This window comes from Squalius cephalus (assembly GCF_949319135.1).
Source record: "Squalius cephalus genome assembly, chromosome: 7".
Classification (NCBI taxonomy): Eukaryota; Metazoa; Chordata; class Actinopteri; order Cypriniformes; family Leuciscidae; genus Squalius; species Squalius cephalus.
In genome coordinates this window covers 22034031-22055244 of record NC_137128.1, presented here as the reverse complement: position 1 = coordinate 22055244, position 21214 = coordinate 22034031, and the positions used below count along the sequence as shown (strand labels likewise).

The 21214-nt window shown below is 37.5% G+C and overlaps 1 protein-coding gene across 1 annotated transcript in view; it reads right to left on the bottom strand.

Moving 5' to 3' along the window:
• Positions 1 to 541: 541 nt before the first annotated feature.
• Positions 542 to 21214, bottom strand: part of ccdc18 (coiled-coil domain containing 18) — a 36421-nt gene continuing 15748 nt past the window's right edge. Inside the window, exons 16-28 of the mRNA XM_079875236.1 lie at positions 20926 to 21042; positions 20653 to 20820; positions 15457 to 15599; positions 13476 to 13639; positions 12945 to 13158; positions 10541 to 10640; positions 10346 to 10462; positions 10196 to 10264; positions 3929 to 4069; positions 2719 to 2856; positions 2420 to 2632; positions 1235 to 1706; positions 542 to 925 (exon numbers count right to left, since the gene is read on the bottom strand). Coding sequence (XP_079731362.1) covers positions 918 to 925; positions 1235 to 1706; positions 2420 to 2632; positions 2719 to 2856; positions 3929 to 4069; positions 10196 to 10264; positions 10346 to 10462; positions 10541 to 10640; positions 12945 to 13158; positions 13476 to 13639; positions 15457 to 15599; positions 20653 to 20820; positions 20926 to 21042 — 2064 coding nt within the window. The 3' untranslated portion in view covers positions 542 to 917. The remainder of the gene's footprint in view (positions 926 to 1234; positions 1707 to 2419; positions 2633 to 2718; positions 2857 to 3928; positions 4070 to 10195; positions 10265 to 10345; positions 10463 to 10540; positions 10641 to 12944; positions 13159 to 13475; positions 13640 to 15456; positions 15600 to 20652; positions 20821 to 20925; positions 21043 to 21214) is intronic.

Genomic DNA, 21214 nt, shown 5'->3' with positions numbered 1-21214 from the left:
CCACATCCTCTTCAAAGCTAACCAAAGTCTCTTGAATGTGTGCAAATGTTGCCTTCTCCAGCAAAATGAGAGAAAACAGAAGCGGCAATGCATTGCTAGTGTTCTCTTAGATACTTTTTTTTACCATGCTTTTGCATTTTTTATATTTTCAATATCTGCTGGGGATATCTGGTTTTAGTTTTGTAAGTTCCATTTTATTTGCAAGCATTATTGTTCATCTAGTTCTTGACTTCTTTCTAAAGTTAACAGAACAGACACAAAATACCTGTCAGACCTTCTCTGAGGAACAAATACATCACCTCCAGCACTCCCGACATTTACACACTTTACTGGTTATTGTGTCGTTAAACAATGGGCCTGTGTAAATACGTGCATGAGTGCACACATACAGTATGTAAATATACACACAGATGTATTATTAAAGGCCTGAGCTCATTTAAAAACTACCTCACTTCCTGTTGACACACTATAGTGGTCTAAGATTGAAACAAGATGATTAAAAAAAAGATTGGGTGTTTAAGCATGACAGTGAAGACTTTCAGAATATCTAAAAATTTATTACAAATCAACCATTCACATTAGTAATATTATAAATTAGCATTATAAAATCGAAAACTTTGTAACTAAAAAATATATAGCTACATACAAAAACACCACAGAAAGATCATTTCAAGTACAGAGTTGGGACAGGCGTGATCATGATACCGGAGAAGCTCTAGCTGAACAAAACTCATCCACTTCTGAACTGAGGTTAATGCAACATTAAAGCTTCATACAAAAATAATCTAGTAGGTCAGGGCAAAATGAATGAATCCGCATGTTTTGGATGTTTATGTAGTTATTCTGTAAAGACTTCAGGACAATGAATTGTTGGTCTGTTCTCCTGTAAGGACAGATGCAGTGTAGCGGCCCTCTCGTTACGTTCCTGTAGGAAAAGTAGAAGATTGTCATGAAAAAAATGTGAAATAAATATCTAATTAGTGGTGCTTGCACCTAGTCAAAGGTAGGACTTATTCAGACAAGATTAGTTACATGTCTGTGAATTTATTGTGAATTAATTGTCACTGGGGATGTGAACTGCAATGTTAATGCATATAATGAGAGTCAATGGGGTCCAAAACAACATTATACACTTTTCTGTTCTGCAAAATAAAGACATTTTGACAGAACTTTAATTTTTAAGGGTGAACTATGTAAAAAAACAAAAACATGCTTATATGCAGTTGTTACTTGCCTGTATCGTGGATGCTGGTGTCACAGAGGGATTGTTGCTCTTGAAGGGCCAGAGTCTGGTTCACAAACCTCAGCATACCTGACAGAGACTCTAGGTCTGGTTCCTCTGGGTCCAGCATGTACGTGAGTGGATTAAAGGACATGTCTGTAGTGGAGGTGGCCTCATGGGTGCTTAGACCCTGCCAGGCCTGGTCTGGGGAGGGGGGCGGGTGCAGTGCAGCCTGCACACTGGCTTTCAAACTGTCCGAAAGCTCCAGAGAGGCATCAGAGAAGGTGTTGTGCCAGGAGGAGAGGCTGGAACGTGCTGAAGAGATTCTGTGGGAGGGGGACGGGGAGCAGTGAAGAATCGAGTCTTTGAGAGGAGGAGAGAGGGGGGGAGGAGTGCTGGGTTTGTGACGAAGTGTGATATTGTGTAGTTCTGAGGCCCTTTCCAAGCTGGAGAGTTTGGCATGAAGACGCGTGATCTCAGACTCCTAAAAAAACAGAGAAAGGACAAGAAGAGTTACTGAAATTCATACATAGCTCTGTTCCAAAACCTAGTGGGACGCCTACCTGTTTTTTTTTTGTTTTTTTTCATTCTTAATGGTTTTCGAAAATCTTTTACAGTCAAATAAAATTAGTATAAAAAATACATATAGTAGAAAAACATTCTGTTTTATAGCCCTTGTTCTATTACAGTTTATTGTCGTTTGAATGTTTATATTTCACCAACAAACAGTACTGTTATTAAAAAGTTGACTTGTTCAAAACTACCTTATGTGTAATTAAAATGTTTTGTAAAACTCAGTTTTAGCTATTTGAGTGTTGATTATTAAATAGGTTTAATTAATTGATTATAATTACTTTATTCTTTGTTTAAGGCTTCGGTTTTCGGCCAAGTGCATCCTGAATTTTCGGTTTCGGCCTAGACTTTCATTTTGGTGCATCCCTAAAAACTGCAATTCCAAATCGTGCAGCCCTAGAGCTGCTTGTACATATACTTTCCTCACACTGTAACTATTGATATTAATTGTTTTTACAGGTAAAATGTTTGATTTGAGACTGGCCATCGATCCAGTTTGTTTCCCTGCCATCGGCCTGTGATGCTGGACAAACGGTTTGGAGAATGGATGGATGTGTAATATGGATGTAATATGAAAATGTTGTCTGTGGAGGTTTTGTAAACACCACACAGTGAGTCATGTACCTTGATAAGCAGGTTCTCATTAGCACTCTGCAGGAGCTGTTCTTTGCTGTGAAGCTCGGCGTGTAGGCGAGCAGAGGCAGATCTGGCCTCCTCGAGCTGGTCCCGGGCCTGTTGCAGCCACTGGCTCAGCTGCTCCTGAGAGTTTCTCAAGCTGCTGGAGATCTGATCCGACACCTTCAGCAGCTGCCCACGCGTCTGCTGCACATCTGAAAGCTGGGAGGCAAAGAGAGAGGGTCAGGTCCAGCAAACCAGCTCAACTGTCCTATGAGAATGAAGACAAACTTTCTGTTTCTCTGAACCTCTTTGTGATGCTCTTCCCTCTGCTGTTCAAGCTCCTGCTGCAGGGCAGTAATGGTGGCCTGGAGTCTGACCTCAGCCTGTGTAGAGCGCTTCTCCATCGCAGACATCTCATCTCGCAGTTGATGAACTTCACTCTCCTACAATAAACAACAACAACAACAAGCCAGTTAAAAACAGTTCTCTGAGAGAACTCAAGAATATGAGAGACGTGTCATGAAAAGGGAACTTTCACTTTATCCGCTCATCTAAACAATGTACTTTTTTCTGCAGTAAGGATGTTTTCCTGTAAGATATTACACATGCACACTTCAAAAAGATGATAGAATATAGGTAAAGTTGTTTACATGCAGAGCGAAATTGAGGTAATGGGCAAAAATCTGGCCGTCGATCGGTTTATTCTAAAAAGCCAACAAGAAAAGTAAATGGTTTTACAGGTCTACATGACAACATGCATTGTTGGTTTATTAAAGGGATAGTTCGGCCAAAAATTATATTAAACCCATGATTACTCACCCTCAAGCCATTCAAGATGCATATGTCAATCATTTTTCAGACAAACACATTTTCAGTTATTTTACGTTATTTTTCTACGTCATACACCGGCATCCATCTCCCATGAACGCGCGTCGACCGTTGCCGGAAGCCAGTTATTTTCATTTATAAAGTTTTAAATATGTATATTTTTACGACAAAACCGCACGGATTACCCTCAGAAGGCCTTCGTTTATCCCCCTGGAGCCGGATGGATTACTTTTGTGAAGGATGCATGCACTTTTTTGGGACTTGAAGGAGGTGGACCCCATAACTTCACATTATAAACACTGAAAGATCTAAGACATTTTCTAAAATAACTGAAAATGTGTTCGTCTGAAAAATGATTGACATATGCATCTCGAACGGCTTGAGGGTGAGTAAATCATGGGTTTAATATCATTTTTGGCCGAACTATCCCTTTAAGCATAATCAAATTAAGAATTTGCATGAAAACGAATGACAAAATAAACGGTGAAAGGTGAAAAAGCACATAAGGTCAGGAAGTGCCTCCTCGTCGATGCAATTGGCTGATCGCGCCGTCATTCCATCAATGCGAAAATGCCAACAACTGGTTTATAAATTGTACTGAAATTGTTCCACTCGCTTGGAAAACCCTAATGGTCACATCTGAATGGAAATGAACTTGAAATGAGTTTAAAGTTGCAGATGTTTCACCTTCTGACGTGCTTGCTGGGTGATTTGATCTATCTGTCTGTTCAGAGAGTCACAGCGTGTCTGTGCCCCCTGTAACTCCTGCACCGTCTTCTGGAGCTGCTCACGATACACACGCAGCTGCTGGCCATGCTCCAGAGCACCCTGATACACACACAATAAAAATGAGACTTGGAAGTCTTACTCATTAACCTTTCAGTGCTCTTTACATCATATAGCCTATACATCATATAGGCTTTTCATATATTAGATTACTTTCAGAAAAAAGTATCAGTTCTAGGATTGATAAAATAGATAAAACCCATGATAAAATAAGATGAAATAACTGATCTTGTTAGAGCTGTTTAACATTGTTAGTGTTACACAACTAAGTATTGTTTAATTTTCTGTATAGCAAGAGTTTAATGTAATGTTGTAATGTTGTAACTTTGTTACTTCTGTTTAACATTTCCTTATTCACATTTTCCCCCCACAGACTTGTGTGGCTCAGATGGGCTGCACACCATGATACAGGTATTCAGAGGGTTGAATTTCCCTTAGGAAACTTAATATTGTGATACTAAAGGTCAAATGGTCTTAAAATTGCACACCTGGAGAGAATAACTTACATTATTAAGGGCAGGACAGTATTCATTATTTATGCTTATATCAGGGTTTAAAAATGGAAAAAAAAAAAAATCAGTCGGTTCACTCTAAGCAGAATCAGTATTTTAACGTTTCTGTTAACATTCCTTCTGTAATCATTACAGTTTTTCTCGATTGCTTAAACACTATAACCAGGCTTTTGAACTAAAATTTCAAAAACATAACGCCATTTATCAAAAAGCACACCCATTTCACTAAACTATAAACACTATTCCCTGTTTTGACAAATGAGTCAGATTTGTTGAACTGTCACTGCAAAACTCTACACACAAATCCCTTCATTTCTCATTGCTTAGACCATGTTGTAATTTAGAAAGCACTAGCATTCAATATTGTTCACTCAAGTCAGCACAGCTTCAGCTCAGTTAGCACACAATTACCCAGGTGGAAACACTAAGAGTCAAAATTTAACACACATCAATCAGAACCTTCAATAAAAGGGCCCAAATCAGTTTATTGCGTTTTGGAACAATGGATCCAGAAAGATATGAAGGAAGAGGGATAAGAATGAGGAGGAGGAAGGGCAAGGACAAGAAGACAAGCAGTGTCAGATGAAATTCAAGCCACTCTAGTTGCCCATGTCTTTATCAATGGTATGATTATGAGGGAGGCTCGGCTACGAGTAAGGCCAAATTTGAGTCGCTTTACCGTCGCCTCGAGAACCTTCAGGGAGGTGTGATGGCAAACAAAATTCTATCACTGAATAAGAGACAAACATTTCCAATAGTCTTTGATGAGGTGTATTTTCTTGCAAAAAAAGGCCAGCAGTCATACAGTCACACAGAGTGACACAGAGTGTGACAGTCAAGGGAGGGCTTCCTTTCTCCTTTATAGTCTTGAGTAAAACAGGAAACTTTTGTGTCTTTTGTGTTCACCATGTGAAAAGGTTTGTGATGGGGGAACCACAAGCAACATAACTTACCAGTTTTGGAAATGTTGTTTTGAATTTATTGCACCAGTGTCTTAGACTATGTTGTAGTGTGTGTGATTTTGAGGGCTTGTGTGTCCTGTCTGAGGGCAAAGTTTGGTTTTTCAGCAAGAGTGAATGGGTTTGAGTGTAGAGCTTCATTTTGACCTGAAAATAGGATGTTTGGGGAATTGGGTGAGACGTTATGGATTTGTGTTTATAGTTTTGAGAATACGAGGCATAGTTTCAAGAAATGTGTTTAAGCAATCGAGACAAACTGTAATATTCCGAAAACGGTTTGATTACTTTATGCAAGAACTTCAATAAACAACCAAGTTAGTATTGTTTAATTCAAGAACTCGTAACTCCAGTGTATCCTCAAACTGTCTGCAAACCTCATACAGTAGCTCCACACGCCTCAATCGTGAATGAAGTCCTGCACGCATTTTGGAAACTTTCTCTACTTGTCTGAGTAAATAAAGAACTGGTTGTTTGAATAAGAACTGTGTTTTCTTTACTCCTGCAAAGGCTAATGTTTAATGTATTTGAGGAGCAAAAAGAGTCTTAAGGGCCGTTCACACCAAGAACGATATCTGTAAAGATAACTATATTAGCTTCCACACCAGCACAGTAAAATCTCCAGTGTTGAAACTTTTAGAGTAAAGTGTTAATTTTCTGGTGTTGAATTTCAAGGGATTAACACTGCTAGTGTAAACCACACCCTCTGGGTGGTGAAAATATGTGGAGTTAAATTGAGTTTAAATTAAATTCCACAAACTGCGAACCGACAATGCACGTGAAATTGTCACTTTATTTCCTTATTTGGAGGACCAATTTTCTTAAAATTGGTAAGTAATTCTTTCAGATTAAATATTTATGCAAAATGTATTTATCAGATTTACTTGTGGTTGATGTTTGGATATGCTTTCATGTTTAAATGTATTGATTTTGCTATTTGTGTTTGCTAGGAGCATTTCTATTATGCACTAAGTGGCTAAGGGTACCAAGCTGGGTGTTAGACTATACAGACTAGAACCTGGTGATGGTAAGATTTAACAGATAACATACATGAGAGAATCATGGGCACAAACATAAAAAAAAAAATCATAGCTTGGTTGCTATTTGGTATAACTAGATTTTCTGTGTTTCATAACACTCATTTTGAATTTGTCCAGTCAAATTATTTTACAAAAGTATATATATATATTTTTTTTTACTTAAAATGAGTTTCAAACCTTTTCATGATTTGACAGATATGTTTTCTTGCTGTTTAATTTTAGAATCAACTGACTGGGAAATCTCTGCCCATCACCTGCCCCCTACATCACAAAGCCACAACAACGGAGCAAAGATTCTTCCGGCAGCTGACGATTTAGTGAGATTTCTTAAGGTGTGTGTCTTAATTTATTCTTAAAGGGTTATTTCACCCACAAATGGAAATTCTGCCATTAATTACTCACCCTCATGTCGTTCCAAACATGTAAGACTTTCTTTCATCTTCACAACACAAATGAGGATATTTTTAATGAAGTCTGAGAGCTTCCTGTCCCTCCATTGACAGTCCACGCAACTACCACTTTTAAGCCCCAGAAAGGTAGAAAAGTACATCATTAAAGTACTCCATGCAACTCCAGTGGTTTAAAATACATTTTATTAAACTATGCAAGTGCTGTGTTTGCAGCAAAAAACATTTACCACTTAATTTATAAAATATTCATTTCCAACATGCATTCATGAGAACATTACAACTCGTGCATGTTGTTAATGCAAGAGCAGATGCTGTTGTGTGAACGTGCATTGAAGATTAATATTTTGTAAATAAAGTTGAGTTAAAATTGTCGTAAAATTGAGGTCAAACCACTGGAGTCACATGGATTACTTGTGATTTCTTTTATACCTTTCCGTGGCTTTGGAAGTGGTAGTTGAATAGGCTGTCGATGAAGGGACAGAAATCTCTTAGATTTCATTAAAAATATCATCATTAAGTGTTCTGAAGATGAGCAAAACTCTAACTGGTTTGGAACAACATAAGGGTGAATAATTAATGACAGGATACAAATTTTTGGATGAATAAAGTCTTTAATTTACTTGGAAATCAGTAAATTTCAAGTCTTAATCTAACCAAAATAGTTTCTTGTTTGAGTCACGAAAGTCTAAAATGATTGAACTTTTTCCACCATAAACCTGCTGTATTTATAAAACACAAATTGTATTGATTGTAATTGGTCTGGTTTTGTGTTGTCTAGGGAACCAGCACTCCAGGATTTTTTGAGAAAGTTGGATCTGCACAGCCTTTCCTTCTCTGTGAAACAACACCTATGCACAACTTTACTGTTAGCAACTGGACACAACTGATCCACTCATATTCTGCAACTGTTTTTCATCTGCTGAATGTTGTTAACTCATGCACTGCTGTACTGTTGCAAAGTCGAAGGTACTGAATCAACTTCACTGACACAGAACTTACATTCACTGACATGTACAGGACTTGAGGTTTTACAGCCCATTTGAATAAGCAGCTTTCATATAATTCTGGTGACAGAAAGGCATATATTGTGCCTTCATTTATTTTAAAAGTTAACCTATGATGTAAAGGGGCTTGTTAGATAATAAAAAACTAGTTCGTTAAAACAACTGTTTGCATTTTGCCTTTATTTTTAACCTTACAATGAACAGAATTCTACTATGATCCCAGACTGAGGTTACAATTTAACTTTCTGGATTGTTTTGAAATAAAGGTTTGAAAGAGTATTATAGAGTGATGTGTTTATTTCAAATTGAATTTATTCTGAGATTAAATTATTTGTGAGTTTATTTTACAGTTCTTTAAAGTGGCAGATGCAGAACACTAATAAGAAAAACTGGTAACTCCCTTAGTGTTTTTATTTGTAAAAATGTGTTTTATCAACACCAGGATGGTGTAATATTTGACTCCTATAAGGTTGAGAAGATTGTGATGTCCATTTTTTTAAAAGTGTTAGGTCAACACCAGAACAGTGTAGAATTTTGTAGAACTGCACCCAGCTCTGTAACAGTGTTGTTGTTATCTGCATTGGTGTTAATATTTTACTCTCTTAGTGTTCATATTGTAACACTGTGTCGGTGTTGCGAGAGGCTACACTTTTGAAAGTGTTGAACTAACACTTTGTGGGTGGTTCCCATATATACACTTTTAAAGTGTTGAAATTAACTCTATTGGTGTTGATTTCCGGATTTCAAATTTACTGTGAGCGGACGATATCGTTCTGTTTACTCTAAAGCGCGTGTTTGTCTATAACTTTAAATGCTCAAGCTTGTTATAGCAAGATGGATTCTGATTGGCTGTCAGTGTTATTATCATTCATCAGCTGGATAAAATCGTGCTGAAAGTGATTCCAAAGATATATCGTTTCTCTCTGTGTTGTTATATCTGTGGTGTGAACTCTGCTATTCTTTAATACTGAGATTGTTTTTTAGAACTATATCTTTATCGTCCTTGGTGTGAACGGGCCATCAGTCTAGTATTTGCCGTCTAGTCATAGTTAATACAGCGTGTGCATAGCACTTCATCTTTTGTAACACAAGAGTTTGGCCAAATGTATTAAGCGACAGGAAAAACTGAGCACCCACATTGCTACAAAAAACTTTGCAACCTGTAAGATGATCAAAACGTAACGCGATGCACTTATTACTGCCTCAGATGTGGCCGTTGGCGTCACATTTGCGTAGGCCGTACGAACGATAAAATAACATTATTAACGTAGTTTTATTGCGTAGAACGATAAAATAACATTATTAACCAGTTAAAGGTAATTTAAAATAAGCATTCTGTTCAGAACGATTAAACGTGTTTGAAATTTCGGTCGTTTCCAGAGCTCTGGCTTTTATCTTTGAAAATATGTATGTCCTAGCCATTATATAACTACTTCTAGGCCCTTGTCATTTAATTTTGGATGCTGAGAAAGGGGGCAGTGTGGAGGATGGGAAGTCAGTTAAAATATGTGTAAATTGTGTTCTTTGGAGATTTTCCTGTCATTTTTCATATTTTTTTTCAATATAATATGGTTAAAAAAAATGTATTGGACAATTGCTGCTGTGCCTTTGGGAAATACTACTATATCCTTCCTTTCACTTTCATTCAAGATAGAATAAACAAAATGAAAAAATAAAATGGCTGAACAAAAACATTTCAAGCTACAATAAAAAACAAAAACATACAAAATAAAATGATTATAAAATAAGAAAAAATATCTTGCATAAAGGAAATAATGCTTATTTTAGATTGTTTGCAAGGTAACAAATTTATTGACAATTAGATTATCCCCCAGAATTATTATCATCAAAATAATGTATCTGGACATTTTTTGGTAATTCTCATATTGTCATTGTCATTTTGTAATAGTATTTGTTTTACTATTTATAGTATAAAGAATGTATTTTAAATAAGCATAAATGAATGGCAGCACACTACGTGTTATATAATTTACATTTTAATTTAAATATGATTTAAATATGCATTACAGTAATGAAAATTGGGGATGGAGGTGCTTATTTGTCATGAAAATCAAATGCAATGCCTTAATCATCCTAAAATAAACCTCATTGTTTTTTAAGATTAAGCAAAATGAAATGTTCAGATATTGATTTTGGGGTAAAAAACAAACAAACAATGACCCAGACAGGATTTGTGAGATTTAACACTTTCCCTAAAATAATTCAAGCATGTGCTTGTGCCGTACCCTCTCAATGTCCTCCTTAACCTGCAGCTGTGATTTCAGCATCTCCATCCTCTCCGTCAGGAACTGCATCTGTCCAGAGAACAGTGGGACCTCATCAGTTCATTTTTTGTCCATTAATAAACCTTTCAACGGTCACTCTCAATGACTCACCTGCTGGTCTTTCTCCCTTAACTCATTCTGGCTCTTCTCCAGAGCTTCCTGTAAATACTCCACCTTCTTCTCCATCTCCAGCTTGTGCTCCTTAATGGCCACATCCAGCTGTCCCAACTCAAGAGAGAACACAGTGCTTTAGTATAGTGGAGATATGGCTGTAAGGGATATTTTGCTCATGTTTGTGTGTGGTACCAGCTGCGCTCTCTGCTGTAGCTCCCCCTGTCTCTCTTTCAGAGCAGTGTCCAGATCCAGCACCTCATTGTTCCTCTCCTCCAGCTCCCTCTGACTCTCTCTGGAAACACATCCAATGATGGAGAAAACGATTATTATTTTTTCATTTATTTTTTTGCATTATGATTAGAACATTTTTTTTTTCTAGGTTAACATACTTTTTCCTATCCCATAAATTATGCAAAGACTATAGCTATAACTATAAATATGCAAGTATCTGTTTGAGCATCATGTCTGGCCAGACAGGACTCACTGTTTATTTGCCTATTCGCTGATGGAGAGATTGTTTGACGAATCTGTATGTAAACGGTAATTTTATCAGTTGCTTTTGGTGTAGAAAACACTTTTAATAAAATGTATTTTGCATCCCTGTTAACAAACCAACAGTCACAGACACCGGAAACCACTGCTAATAGACCTTATTCAGACCAGCGCCATGACAGGTATGAGAGTGAGGCTGTAAGGGATAGACTTACTGTGTCTTCAATGGGATCCGCTGTAAAAAGCCGTATAAAGCTCCTAGATCACTTATAATTTTACAGAGATTATATTGTCTGAGTTTTTTGGTCTAATGGAATTTCTCAGAAACATATTTTTGCATTGTTTCGTCAGCAGAACAATCCACAAACACATTTAATAGAACCCATTGAAGAGATGCATGTCTATCCCTCACATCCTAGCTTTCATTGATTTTCATAAAAATCAAAGATGGCGCTGCTGTGAATAAGGTCTATGTAAACAGAATTTACGACGTGACTGAGTACACATTTAGTTCTGTTTTCAGTCAAATATGTAACATGGGGAACATAGGACAATACAGTTCATAAACGTATGACAAAAAAACAACAAAACCATGATCGTACAAAATCATATATGGTGCGAGTTGCAGGGATATTTCCTGTGCTTATTATATGTAAAGTTTTATATTTATATATATTTTATATAAAGAAACCACTTGATTTTTGTAGATTTTGTCTAAGCAGATGAGGTGTGTGGCACCTTTCAACAACATTAATATTCATGATGACAAATTCACAGTCACTACTGTTTTTCCTTCTATGGCTTGACTGAAAATGTTGGGGGTGGGGTCGAGTTGTGAATGTGTGTGTTTGTTATGATCATGATTTGATGAAAACCTTATCAGTGATCATTCTAAAACCAATGTCATTCTGAATAACGGAACAAGTGTTTGAGTTTTCTTCCTCTAGTTATTACAGACATATGCAGTCATGAGCAAAAAAAAAGAAAAGAAAAAAAACCAAGAGCAAAAATGTGTTACATGTCACGTACACTACCGTTCAAAAGTGTGGGGTCAGTACGTTTTATATGTTTTTGACAGAAGTCTCTTCTGCTCACCAAGGCTGCATTTATTTGATCAAAATACAGTAAAACAGAAATATTGTAAAATATCTGTCCATATCTTCTCCATTTCAATATATTTTAAAATATAATTTAATCCTGTAATGACAATTTTCAGCATCATTACTCCAGTCTTCAGTGTCACATGATCCTTCAGAAATCATTCTAATATGAGGATTTGCTGCTCTAGAAATATTTCTGATTATTATCAATGTTGAAAACAGTTGTGCTGCTTAATATTTTTGTGGAAAGTGATGAATGTTTTTCAGGATTCTAAAAAAAAAAAACTTTTTGAAAACCAAACTTTTGAATGGTAGTAAATAAAATATAATTTTACAAAGATTCACATTTAGAACAATTTTTACAAAGATTAAAGAAAAGCTAGAGAACTTGGTTAAATCTAAACCAATGAATGATGTTTATCACATTATAATACATAAATAACACTGATTGGTAAAAACAAAAACAATGAAATGTAAATTATAACAATGCTCATATTTACAATTGAAATAATAGAATTAGACAATTAATATATCAGTACCAAAATGTGGTTTGTATTTTTGTATTCAAAGTGCATGTATTAGATTTATACATATAAACATTTATGAAGTGTTGGAAATTGGGTTTAGGAAATAAAAGGAAACTGGAGTGACTTTATACGTCTCTACTGAGACAGATTAAAAATCAGGAAGGAAGAATGAAAGAAAAGCCACCAAAACCGGATGTAACCAGCAGCAGGTATTTACATATTTCTCCTTTTGTGCATCCAATATGGTATGCACAAAATGGTAGGAAGGTGATTATAAAACTTGTGTTTTGAGGCCTTTAGAGATCCATAATAATCTATTTCAGAGGCATTCAAGCAACAACAGAAAGTGCTCAATTCAGGTTGTCCTCAGCCAAACATGAGTAAGGGTGTAAGAAACCTCAGAGGTGCTCAGTATCCAGTGATGGACAAACTGCTGTGATTTCCCAGCAGTCAGAGCGAAGAGGTGGAGCAGCTCACCTGAGCTCAGCAGCCAGTTTATCAATGGCTGCTTGCCGCTGGTCTGACGACAGCTGTGTCCGCTGTAGCACGTCTCTCAGCTCCTGCAGGTGGTCCAGGGTGTCTGTCAGCTCTCCACGCACCTCCTGCAACTGTCCTTCCATCAACTGCGCCCGCTGCAGCGAGTTCCTCCTGTCCGTCTCACTGCGGTGGAGCTTCTCTTCAAGGTCCATAACTGGGACACATAGGCAAGAAAACATAAGACTATTATTCAACTATTATTCCAGTCATCTTCCTCAGAGTAGTATAGAATAGAATAAAACAGAACAGAATACAATAGAATAGAATTATGGATGCCCCTTTGTGGGGTTCAAACAGCAAACTTTGGGTGAGCATTTCTCAAAGTGAGGTCTGCAAAACCCCAGGTGTCCGTTGAGGGTCTGTTGACATGTGGACCGTACAAAAGAGACCAATCACTTTTGAAAGGCGCAGATAAACTCAAGCATAAAAGTTTATGCCTGTTATTTGTTGTTGGTCACTGGAGCTGCATACCCATTTCGCTCTTCTTATCCAGCAAGCCTCTGGTCTCCTTGAGCGTCTCCTCCATCTGATTGAGCTGAGACGCTTTCGTGTTGCTGTCTCTCCTCAGACGCAACAGCTCCAGCTCCATGTCTGACAGCTCCACTCGACACTTGCTCATCTCTGAACTCAGTTGCCTGAAAAACAAACACAGATTAACATTACTATCTTTTCCTCAGTGCTTTTACCATTGTCCAAATACTGTCAGGACAAAACTGGCCTTAGAAAGAATAGAAAATCAAGCAATACAAATCCTAGTGGTCTAGTTTAGTGGTCTTATGTGATAAGCCAATATGCGAAGGGCGTTCTTCCTCAGTGAAGATAGTTCACGGTTAGCAGTATATATACAGGAGGAGAGTGCAGCAGGAGTGTCTACAGACACAAAGGCTCTGAAGCCATAAAGCAGTCATAAGATCATCTCAAGGGACACCCTCGGGACAAGACACATGACCTACTTTTGTGGTGCCTAGAAAAAGCAATATCCTAATCAGAATGTCTCAGGATGTATTCTCAGATGACATTCCTGCACAGGATTTCATCACTCTGTCTACTAGAAGACTACTGTTTTACCATTTGAATGAGATTCGACATTGTTGCACATCAGGATATTATTGTTGCATCATCAATTTTTACTGGACATAAACACAGAGCTGAACAATTAATCAATAAATAGTTATATCGTAATTATTTAATCGATGTGCGCAGCTGACATGTTCAGGGTTAGACAACCTACGTGCCAGAGAAATTTTAGCTGATTATTTAAGAAATATTAATGTATCTCGCATCTGTACCCATTACCCATCAGCCTACTTCTTTGGCTGCCTACTTTATTTAGCTGTCCAACTATCAAAATCACAGACCTTTTCGGCACAATTTTGTCTGTTTTTGCTCTATTTCACCAAAAATAGTTCCAAACAAAGCCAGAGCAGAACCATTGTGCATCTCTGTTAAAGGTCCCGCTTTTCCTGTGTTTTTGAAGCTTTGATTGTGTTTACAGTGTGCAATATAACATGTGTTCATGTTTCGCGTGTAAAAAAACACAGTATTTTTCACACAATTTACTTATCTGTATACCGCTGTTTTCACTGTCCTAAAAACGGGCTGATGACTTTCTTGTTCTATGAAGTCCCTCTTTCAGAAATACGTAACGAGTTCTGATTGTGCCAGCAGTTCCTGTGATGTGATTCGACAGCAGCTTAGCGCACGTTGCCCGGAAAGGTCACGCCTCTTACCATAACGTGGAGATGCATGCGCTCAGTGTGATTTGACTCCGGGAAGAAATAACAGCGTCTCGACGACATGGCGACAAACACACTCTACAAACGCAACTCTTCCTCTTCTCCGTGGGAGCGCAACAAGACCACGCCCCCTTTTTTGTGTATTCCTGTGGGCGGAGGTTAGTCAAAAAACTGTTCTATTGACGTCATTAAAGCAGGAAGTAGAGGGATGTAGTCCAAACCGGCCGTTTGCTGTAGGCTTTGAAAGGGGACTTCTGTTAAATAAAATATCTCGCTTGGCATTGAACTTTGAGCTTTATAATTTTACAGGTATTATTTATGCTCTAACAGCAAGATTACACACTAACTAAAGTTTGAAAAATGGGATCACGAAGAACTGGACCTTTAAAACACACAGTGATGTTTTGTTAATGAAATGATTAATTGCCTTATTCATTAAAACAATGATTTGCACAACAGCCTATAGTGTCTCATTATTCTAACTAAATTTCTTGAATACATTTAAGAATTTGACAAAGGTTAATGCAAACATTGAAAAAAGAACTGAAAAGAGCTGCATGTATAAAAGGTAAAAATACCACTGGAAACCAATCAGGACTGCTGTGAACAAACCAGCACACAGAAAATTTAAAGAATATGAAAATCTTCGGGAGTCAGCTGCCCATGACAGGCCTAAATCAGGTAAATGAAGGAAGTGAATTGGCAGGTGGTCTCACGTTATGGAGCCGGAGAGCTCGGCAGCCTGCCTGTCCTTCTTCTGCACCTCCTGGGTGACCTCCTCCACTTCTCTCTCCCTTCTCCTCAGAGCCTGAGACAAGGCAGTGCGCTCCTTCTCCAAATCTTGTTCCAGCTGGGACACCTGTGGGTGATCAGTAATGTTATCCCACTATCTGCACAGATGAGTCTTTCAGGCAGTAAGGTCATGAGATTATTGTCTAAAATGTTTTTGCTTTTTCTAACTCTAGCTGAATTCTAGTTAACCGAGCCATGGCCTGTACCTGGGCAACAGTCCTGGGTTTGCAGAGATAGAACAGCGTTTATAGTGGGGAAGTGTATCATAATAGGGCAATTCTTCAACTGCTGTGGCAAATGGTGTTACCCTAATTTTCAACAGTTAAAGTAAACTTTAAAAACCAATAAATTATAAAATGTTTGCATATTTGTATTCTGTGGAAATGTTATATATATTTTTTAAATGAGCATGTTCCCGCCATACCTCAAAGAAGTAGATGTAAATGTAATTTTAAAAACAAATAAAATAGTTATATTGTGATTTAGACTTAAACAAGAACAATTTAATTAAATTTTTTAAAAATAATAAACATTTTGCTATATTTTAAGACAAAGTTGTGTCCCCCAACTTCATGTCTGTGGTGTTACTGTCCATTTAAGAAAAGAGGGAACTGTATTTGGACTATCCTGTGTGTAAAGGTCATTGCGGGTGGTGGTTGTTCAAAGGGGTACATGGTCAGTTGATTCTCTTATTCATTTTCATACATTTTGCTGACAGTTTCATGTGTCTGTGGTGTAACTCTACAAACTTACAGATTTTTACAATTTTAAAAAAAATAAATACAGTCTAATTAATATTTCTAAAATGTCCCCAGACATTGAAAACATCATGATGACAGCCTCCATTTTAGAAAAGATTCTAGATTTGTGCCAATTTGTCTGTGGTGTTACCGTCTTTCATAGCAACACCACAACTCCACAGACAATATACAACCAGAAATGTTCCATTTTTATAAAAAAAAAAAAATCATGGAATTTTCTTAAAGGAACACTCGACCGTTTTTTTAAAATAGGGCTTATTCACATTCTTTCCTACATTTAGATAGGTGGGTAAATGCATTTTTGTCTCAGTGCATGCATTGTTTTAGTTTGACAGGGTCGGCGCTAGCTTAGCTTAGCACAATGAATGGAATCCTTTGTTGCCAGCTAGCATGTCCTGAGTAAAAGTGATTAAAAAAAAAACAAACAAAAAAAACACGTAATTACTTCTTGCGGCCTGCGTATTCACAACGAGTACAAATAGCGATGCAGATTAACACTAGGTGATTTCCTAGGCAAATATTGACTTGGGACTATATTATGGAGAAGCACAGGCGAAGCACAGCTACTTAGGTGAAGCACTGCTACTTGGGCGCAGAGATATCACGCAACACATGAAATCCCACGACTTCCGTCAACATACCAGCGTGAATAGTAGCTGCCTGGCTATTTTGGCTATTGGGGGAGTATGCCGACTGAAATAGAGTGTTGGTGCTGTGGCGAGTGGGACAAGTTGCTGCCATCGATGACCAGGCTCAACGCGTCAGATCAAGATGAGCGTGCCCGCAGTTGTGTCACAGCTACCGAGGATTTCACGGCGCTGATCCATCCGGCAGTACTCGATTTTTTTTCCCCGGTGTGATAAAGTGAACTGGAAAAAACGCCCCACGCCGAATGGACCAAATGGACAGCTGTCCACAGAGTAAGTGATTATTTTAAACATGACACATGTATAGTAAACTGATTGTAGCCTTCTCCTCTCTAGTAGTTATACTAAAACTCCTGAGTCAAAAGAACCAGGCTAACTCGGTGAGAGAAATATAGTTAACTTGTTGACGGAAGTCGTGGGATTTCATGTGTTGCGTGATATCTCTGCGCCCAAGTAGCAGTGCTTCACCTAAGTAGCTGTGCTTCCCCCTAATATAGTCCCAAGTCAATATCTGCCTAGGAAATCACCTAGTGTTAATCTGCATCGCTATTTGTACTCGTTGTGAATACGCAGGCCACAAGAAGTAATTACGTGGGGTTTTTTTTGTTTTTTTTTATCACTTTTACTCAGGACATGCTAGCTGGCAACAAAGGATTCTATTCATTGTGCTAAGCTAAGCTAGCGCCGACCCTGTCAAACTAAAACAATGCATGCACTGAGACAAAAATGCATTTACCCACCAATCTAAATGTATGAAAGAATGTGAATAAGCCCTATTTCAAAAAACGGTGGAATGTTCCTTTAAGGACATTCCTTTATAGAAAACAGAGTTCTGGACCTTGTTTGTGTAAGTCTATGGTGTTATATTACGTCTGTGGTCAAAATGCATCTGCAATTTCTTTCTTTCAGAGCCATTTAATCTTTTAATTTAAAGTTGAGACCTTAAAGTGATTTTAAACCTTTAGAAGAAACATTATAAAAGGTACCAAAGACCATTTTCCATATCTTATCTAATATCTAAATACCAGAAAGAAGCAATAGCAAATGACAGTTTGCTAAATTAATTAAAAAAATAAAATAAATATATTATATATTTTAATGCAATATAGATAGATATATAATATACTGTTAAACATTATAAAGACCTGTGGGCTGTGAATGAGAAAAAGTTATTACATTTTGAGCTATATTTTTATTTTTACATTTGATGTGATTATAAAATGTTCAATGAATAGTTTATGAGACCAAAAACGTGTTTTAAAAAATGAGTCAACTTTGACTTTAAAGTTCAATTACTCATTTGAAGGTTCAGTACAAAGAGTTTTCTAATGGAAAAGAAGCTTGCTTTGTGCTGGAGAAGAACAACCCTGAGGCATAGCTACATATATCTTCACACACATGAAAGACTCCATTATTCATTGATCAGACATTAATAAGGACAACATTTAACAATCACACCGATCAGGACAATGAATACTAAATATGCAAAAATGATCAGACAGAAGTGAATATTATGTTTGATGTGAGTGATGGTATAGTTTCATGTTTCTCACAGTAAACAATGTCTGCTAGTCAGGCTATATGTGATGTCTGACCTAAATGTGAAGCCTATCAATGTGACCTAAATCTGAAGGGTTGTTGTGTGTAATATCAAATAGCTCACTCTCTATTTATTTCCTATGCAAAATGCAAACCCAGTCGTATGGATAGTCACACGTACTGTTACAAAATTAAAACATAAAACATGTAATAATTTAATAACAATAAATTAATAATTAATGATAAAATGTATTACTTATTACCCAAATTTGACAAAAAGTGAATCTAATTTGAAAAAATTAATCTAAACTGGACCAAAGCCTGATATGTGATGCATTAGGGTTAGTCAGTTCTAAGTAAACAGCTATATTGGAAAGCAATTGAACTATGGCAAAACTTTCTCAAGATAAGTGTGTATGTTTGTATACCTAATCAATTAACTTCAATGACTTTCACAGTCGTTTGTGATTACAGGATAAAAATGTAAAAATCATTCTTGTTTAGACCAACTTATTTACCATAAAGACCGAACTGTGAACTAGCTCATTAAGAACTGAAAACACTTGTCTCAAAAGAACAATTTGCACACAAATTAAACTCTCCCAAAGAGCAATATGTAGTTGATTAAATATTTCACAGGAGAGCATCATAAATGTATATATTTAAATATTTAAAAATATAGTTTTGAAATATATATTTTACAAATATTTACTACTGAGATTGCACTGACTTGACAAGCTGTCAAATTCTTCGCTGGGCTGTGATGTAAACAAAATGTTATTCGCTATTCTTTTAAAAGCGACAAGCTCTTAGATATGTCCTATCTAGGGATGTCCCGATCAGGTTTTTTTGCCCTCGAGTCCGAGTCCGAGTCATTTGATTTTGAGTATCTGCCGATACCGAGTCCCGATCCGATACTTAATACATAAAAAAAAGAATAAAGAAGAGCGAAAAAACAGATCCAGGATGTTCCTTATTTTTTATTTAATTCACCTTATTTTAACATTCAACAACTCTGTTAACAAACAGAGCACTTCTGTGAGGTAGCTTGAACAATCAAGTAATACATAAATTCTTCACTTTTGGACTTTAGTGCAACAGTAAATATAAAAAAGTCTAATATATAAACAAATAGCACCTCAACTTAAAATACCCGGCAGGCATGTAAACAAATAAAAAATAAAAGTGCTACAGTGTTTGCAAAGCCAGTAATGTGCTTTTAGGAACTGCACTCCTAACTCTTACGCGGTTTCACACTGCACTGTTAGCAGAGCGTGCAGTGCGTATTTTTTTTCGCCGCCATGTTACCAGATTAAACCAGGCTTTAGAGCATTCACACCGCGCGCAGAGGCGGCGCGGCAGTGTGTAGTAGCAGAGCAGAAGCAGCAGTGCCGCGATCGTTTCGGCCCCGAGTCTATTTTTGCTGCGCCGCTTTTGCTGAATTAAAGTGACAATACATTGATCATGGCCAAAATACACCGCAGTTTTATCCAAAAAGTGCATTGATGATATCTATTGTGTTTTAAACAGTCAATCAAATGACCAACAGCAATTTAAAAAGAAAACAAATGTCCAAAAACAAACTTGTTGCCATAACAATAAAATCAAAGATGAAACAAAAGTTATATAAATGAAATTATTAATAAAATAAGCTTCTTGACAAGTCTTTTCTCTTAAATGTATTTGAAAACGAAAAAAAGCAATGCCAACTTATCCATTATGGAGTACTCTGTCTGACTCTGTAGCCTACACAACCCGCGGTTCAGCCGCGCGTGACAAACGCTGCTAGTGTGAAAGCAAAACGCGCGTGTCCTGCCCCTGCTCACCATACGCACTGCTCCTGCGCTGCTTACTAACGCGTGCAATGTGAAACCGGCGTAACTCTGTGCCACCGCATAAATATTGATGTGTTAAAAAATAATGAGAATATATATATATCCGAGTCCTGATCGGGAGGTAACGTCCGATTCCGATCGAGTCTGAAAACACGTGATCGGGCCCGATTTCCGATCATGTGATCGGATCGGGACATCCCTAGTCCTATCCCAGACTTCTTGTTTCAATCAGATCTAAATCAAAGCATCGGAAAAAAACTGCGCTTGAACCACATAAAAAATTCCAAGATATTTCCGGGTTTTCCATAGCCATGCGAAGTAAACCCTGTTGGGTGTACCTGGCTCTGCAGCTGACTCTGGCTCTCCTCCAACTGTGCGATGCGTGACGTGCTCTCCTGCAGCATGGTGTGCTGGTTCTGCATGGAGTGCTGCAGCTGAAGGTTCTCCTCACTGGAGCTCTGATAAGCCACACATTTCCTCCTCAGCTCTTCCTGCAGCTGTGACAGCTGATAAACATACATCATGAAGTCATACATTAACCAACAAGCTTAGTGTCACTTAATGTCATTCAAATAAGGATCCCCAGGAGGACAGGAAGAGGAAGGACTGACCTCACTGTTCTTCAGCTCCAGCTGTTTCTCCTGATGTTTCTTCACCTCCTCCATCTGCTGGAGGTACTGACTCAGCACCTCTTTACAGGAGGACAGTTCTGTCTGCAGGCTCCTCACCTGGAAAGATCAAGACAGAAATGACCAGTGTCCTAACCAAGTCTGACGCAACAATCTCATTTTAATTAGTTTTTGTTCTATAAAATCCTCCTTAACATCTGCATGTTAAACATTAAGTATGTACTTGTCGGCTGCCACATAGTGGCAGCATTTTGCTTTCATTGAAGACAGA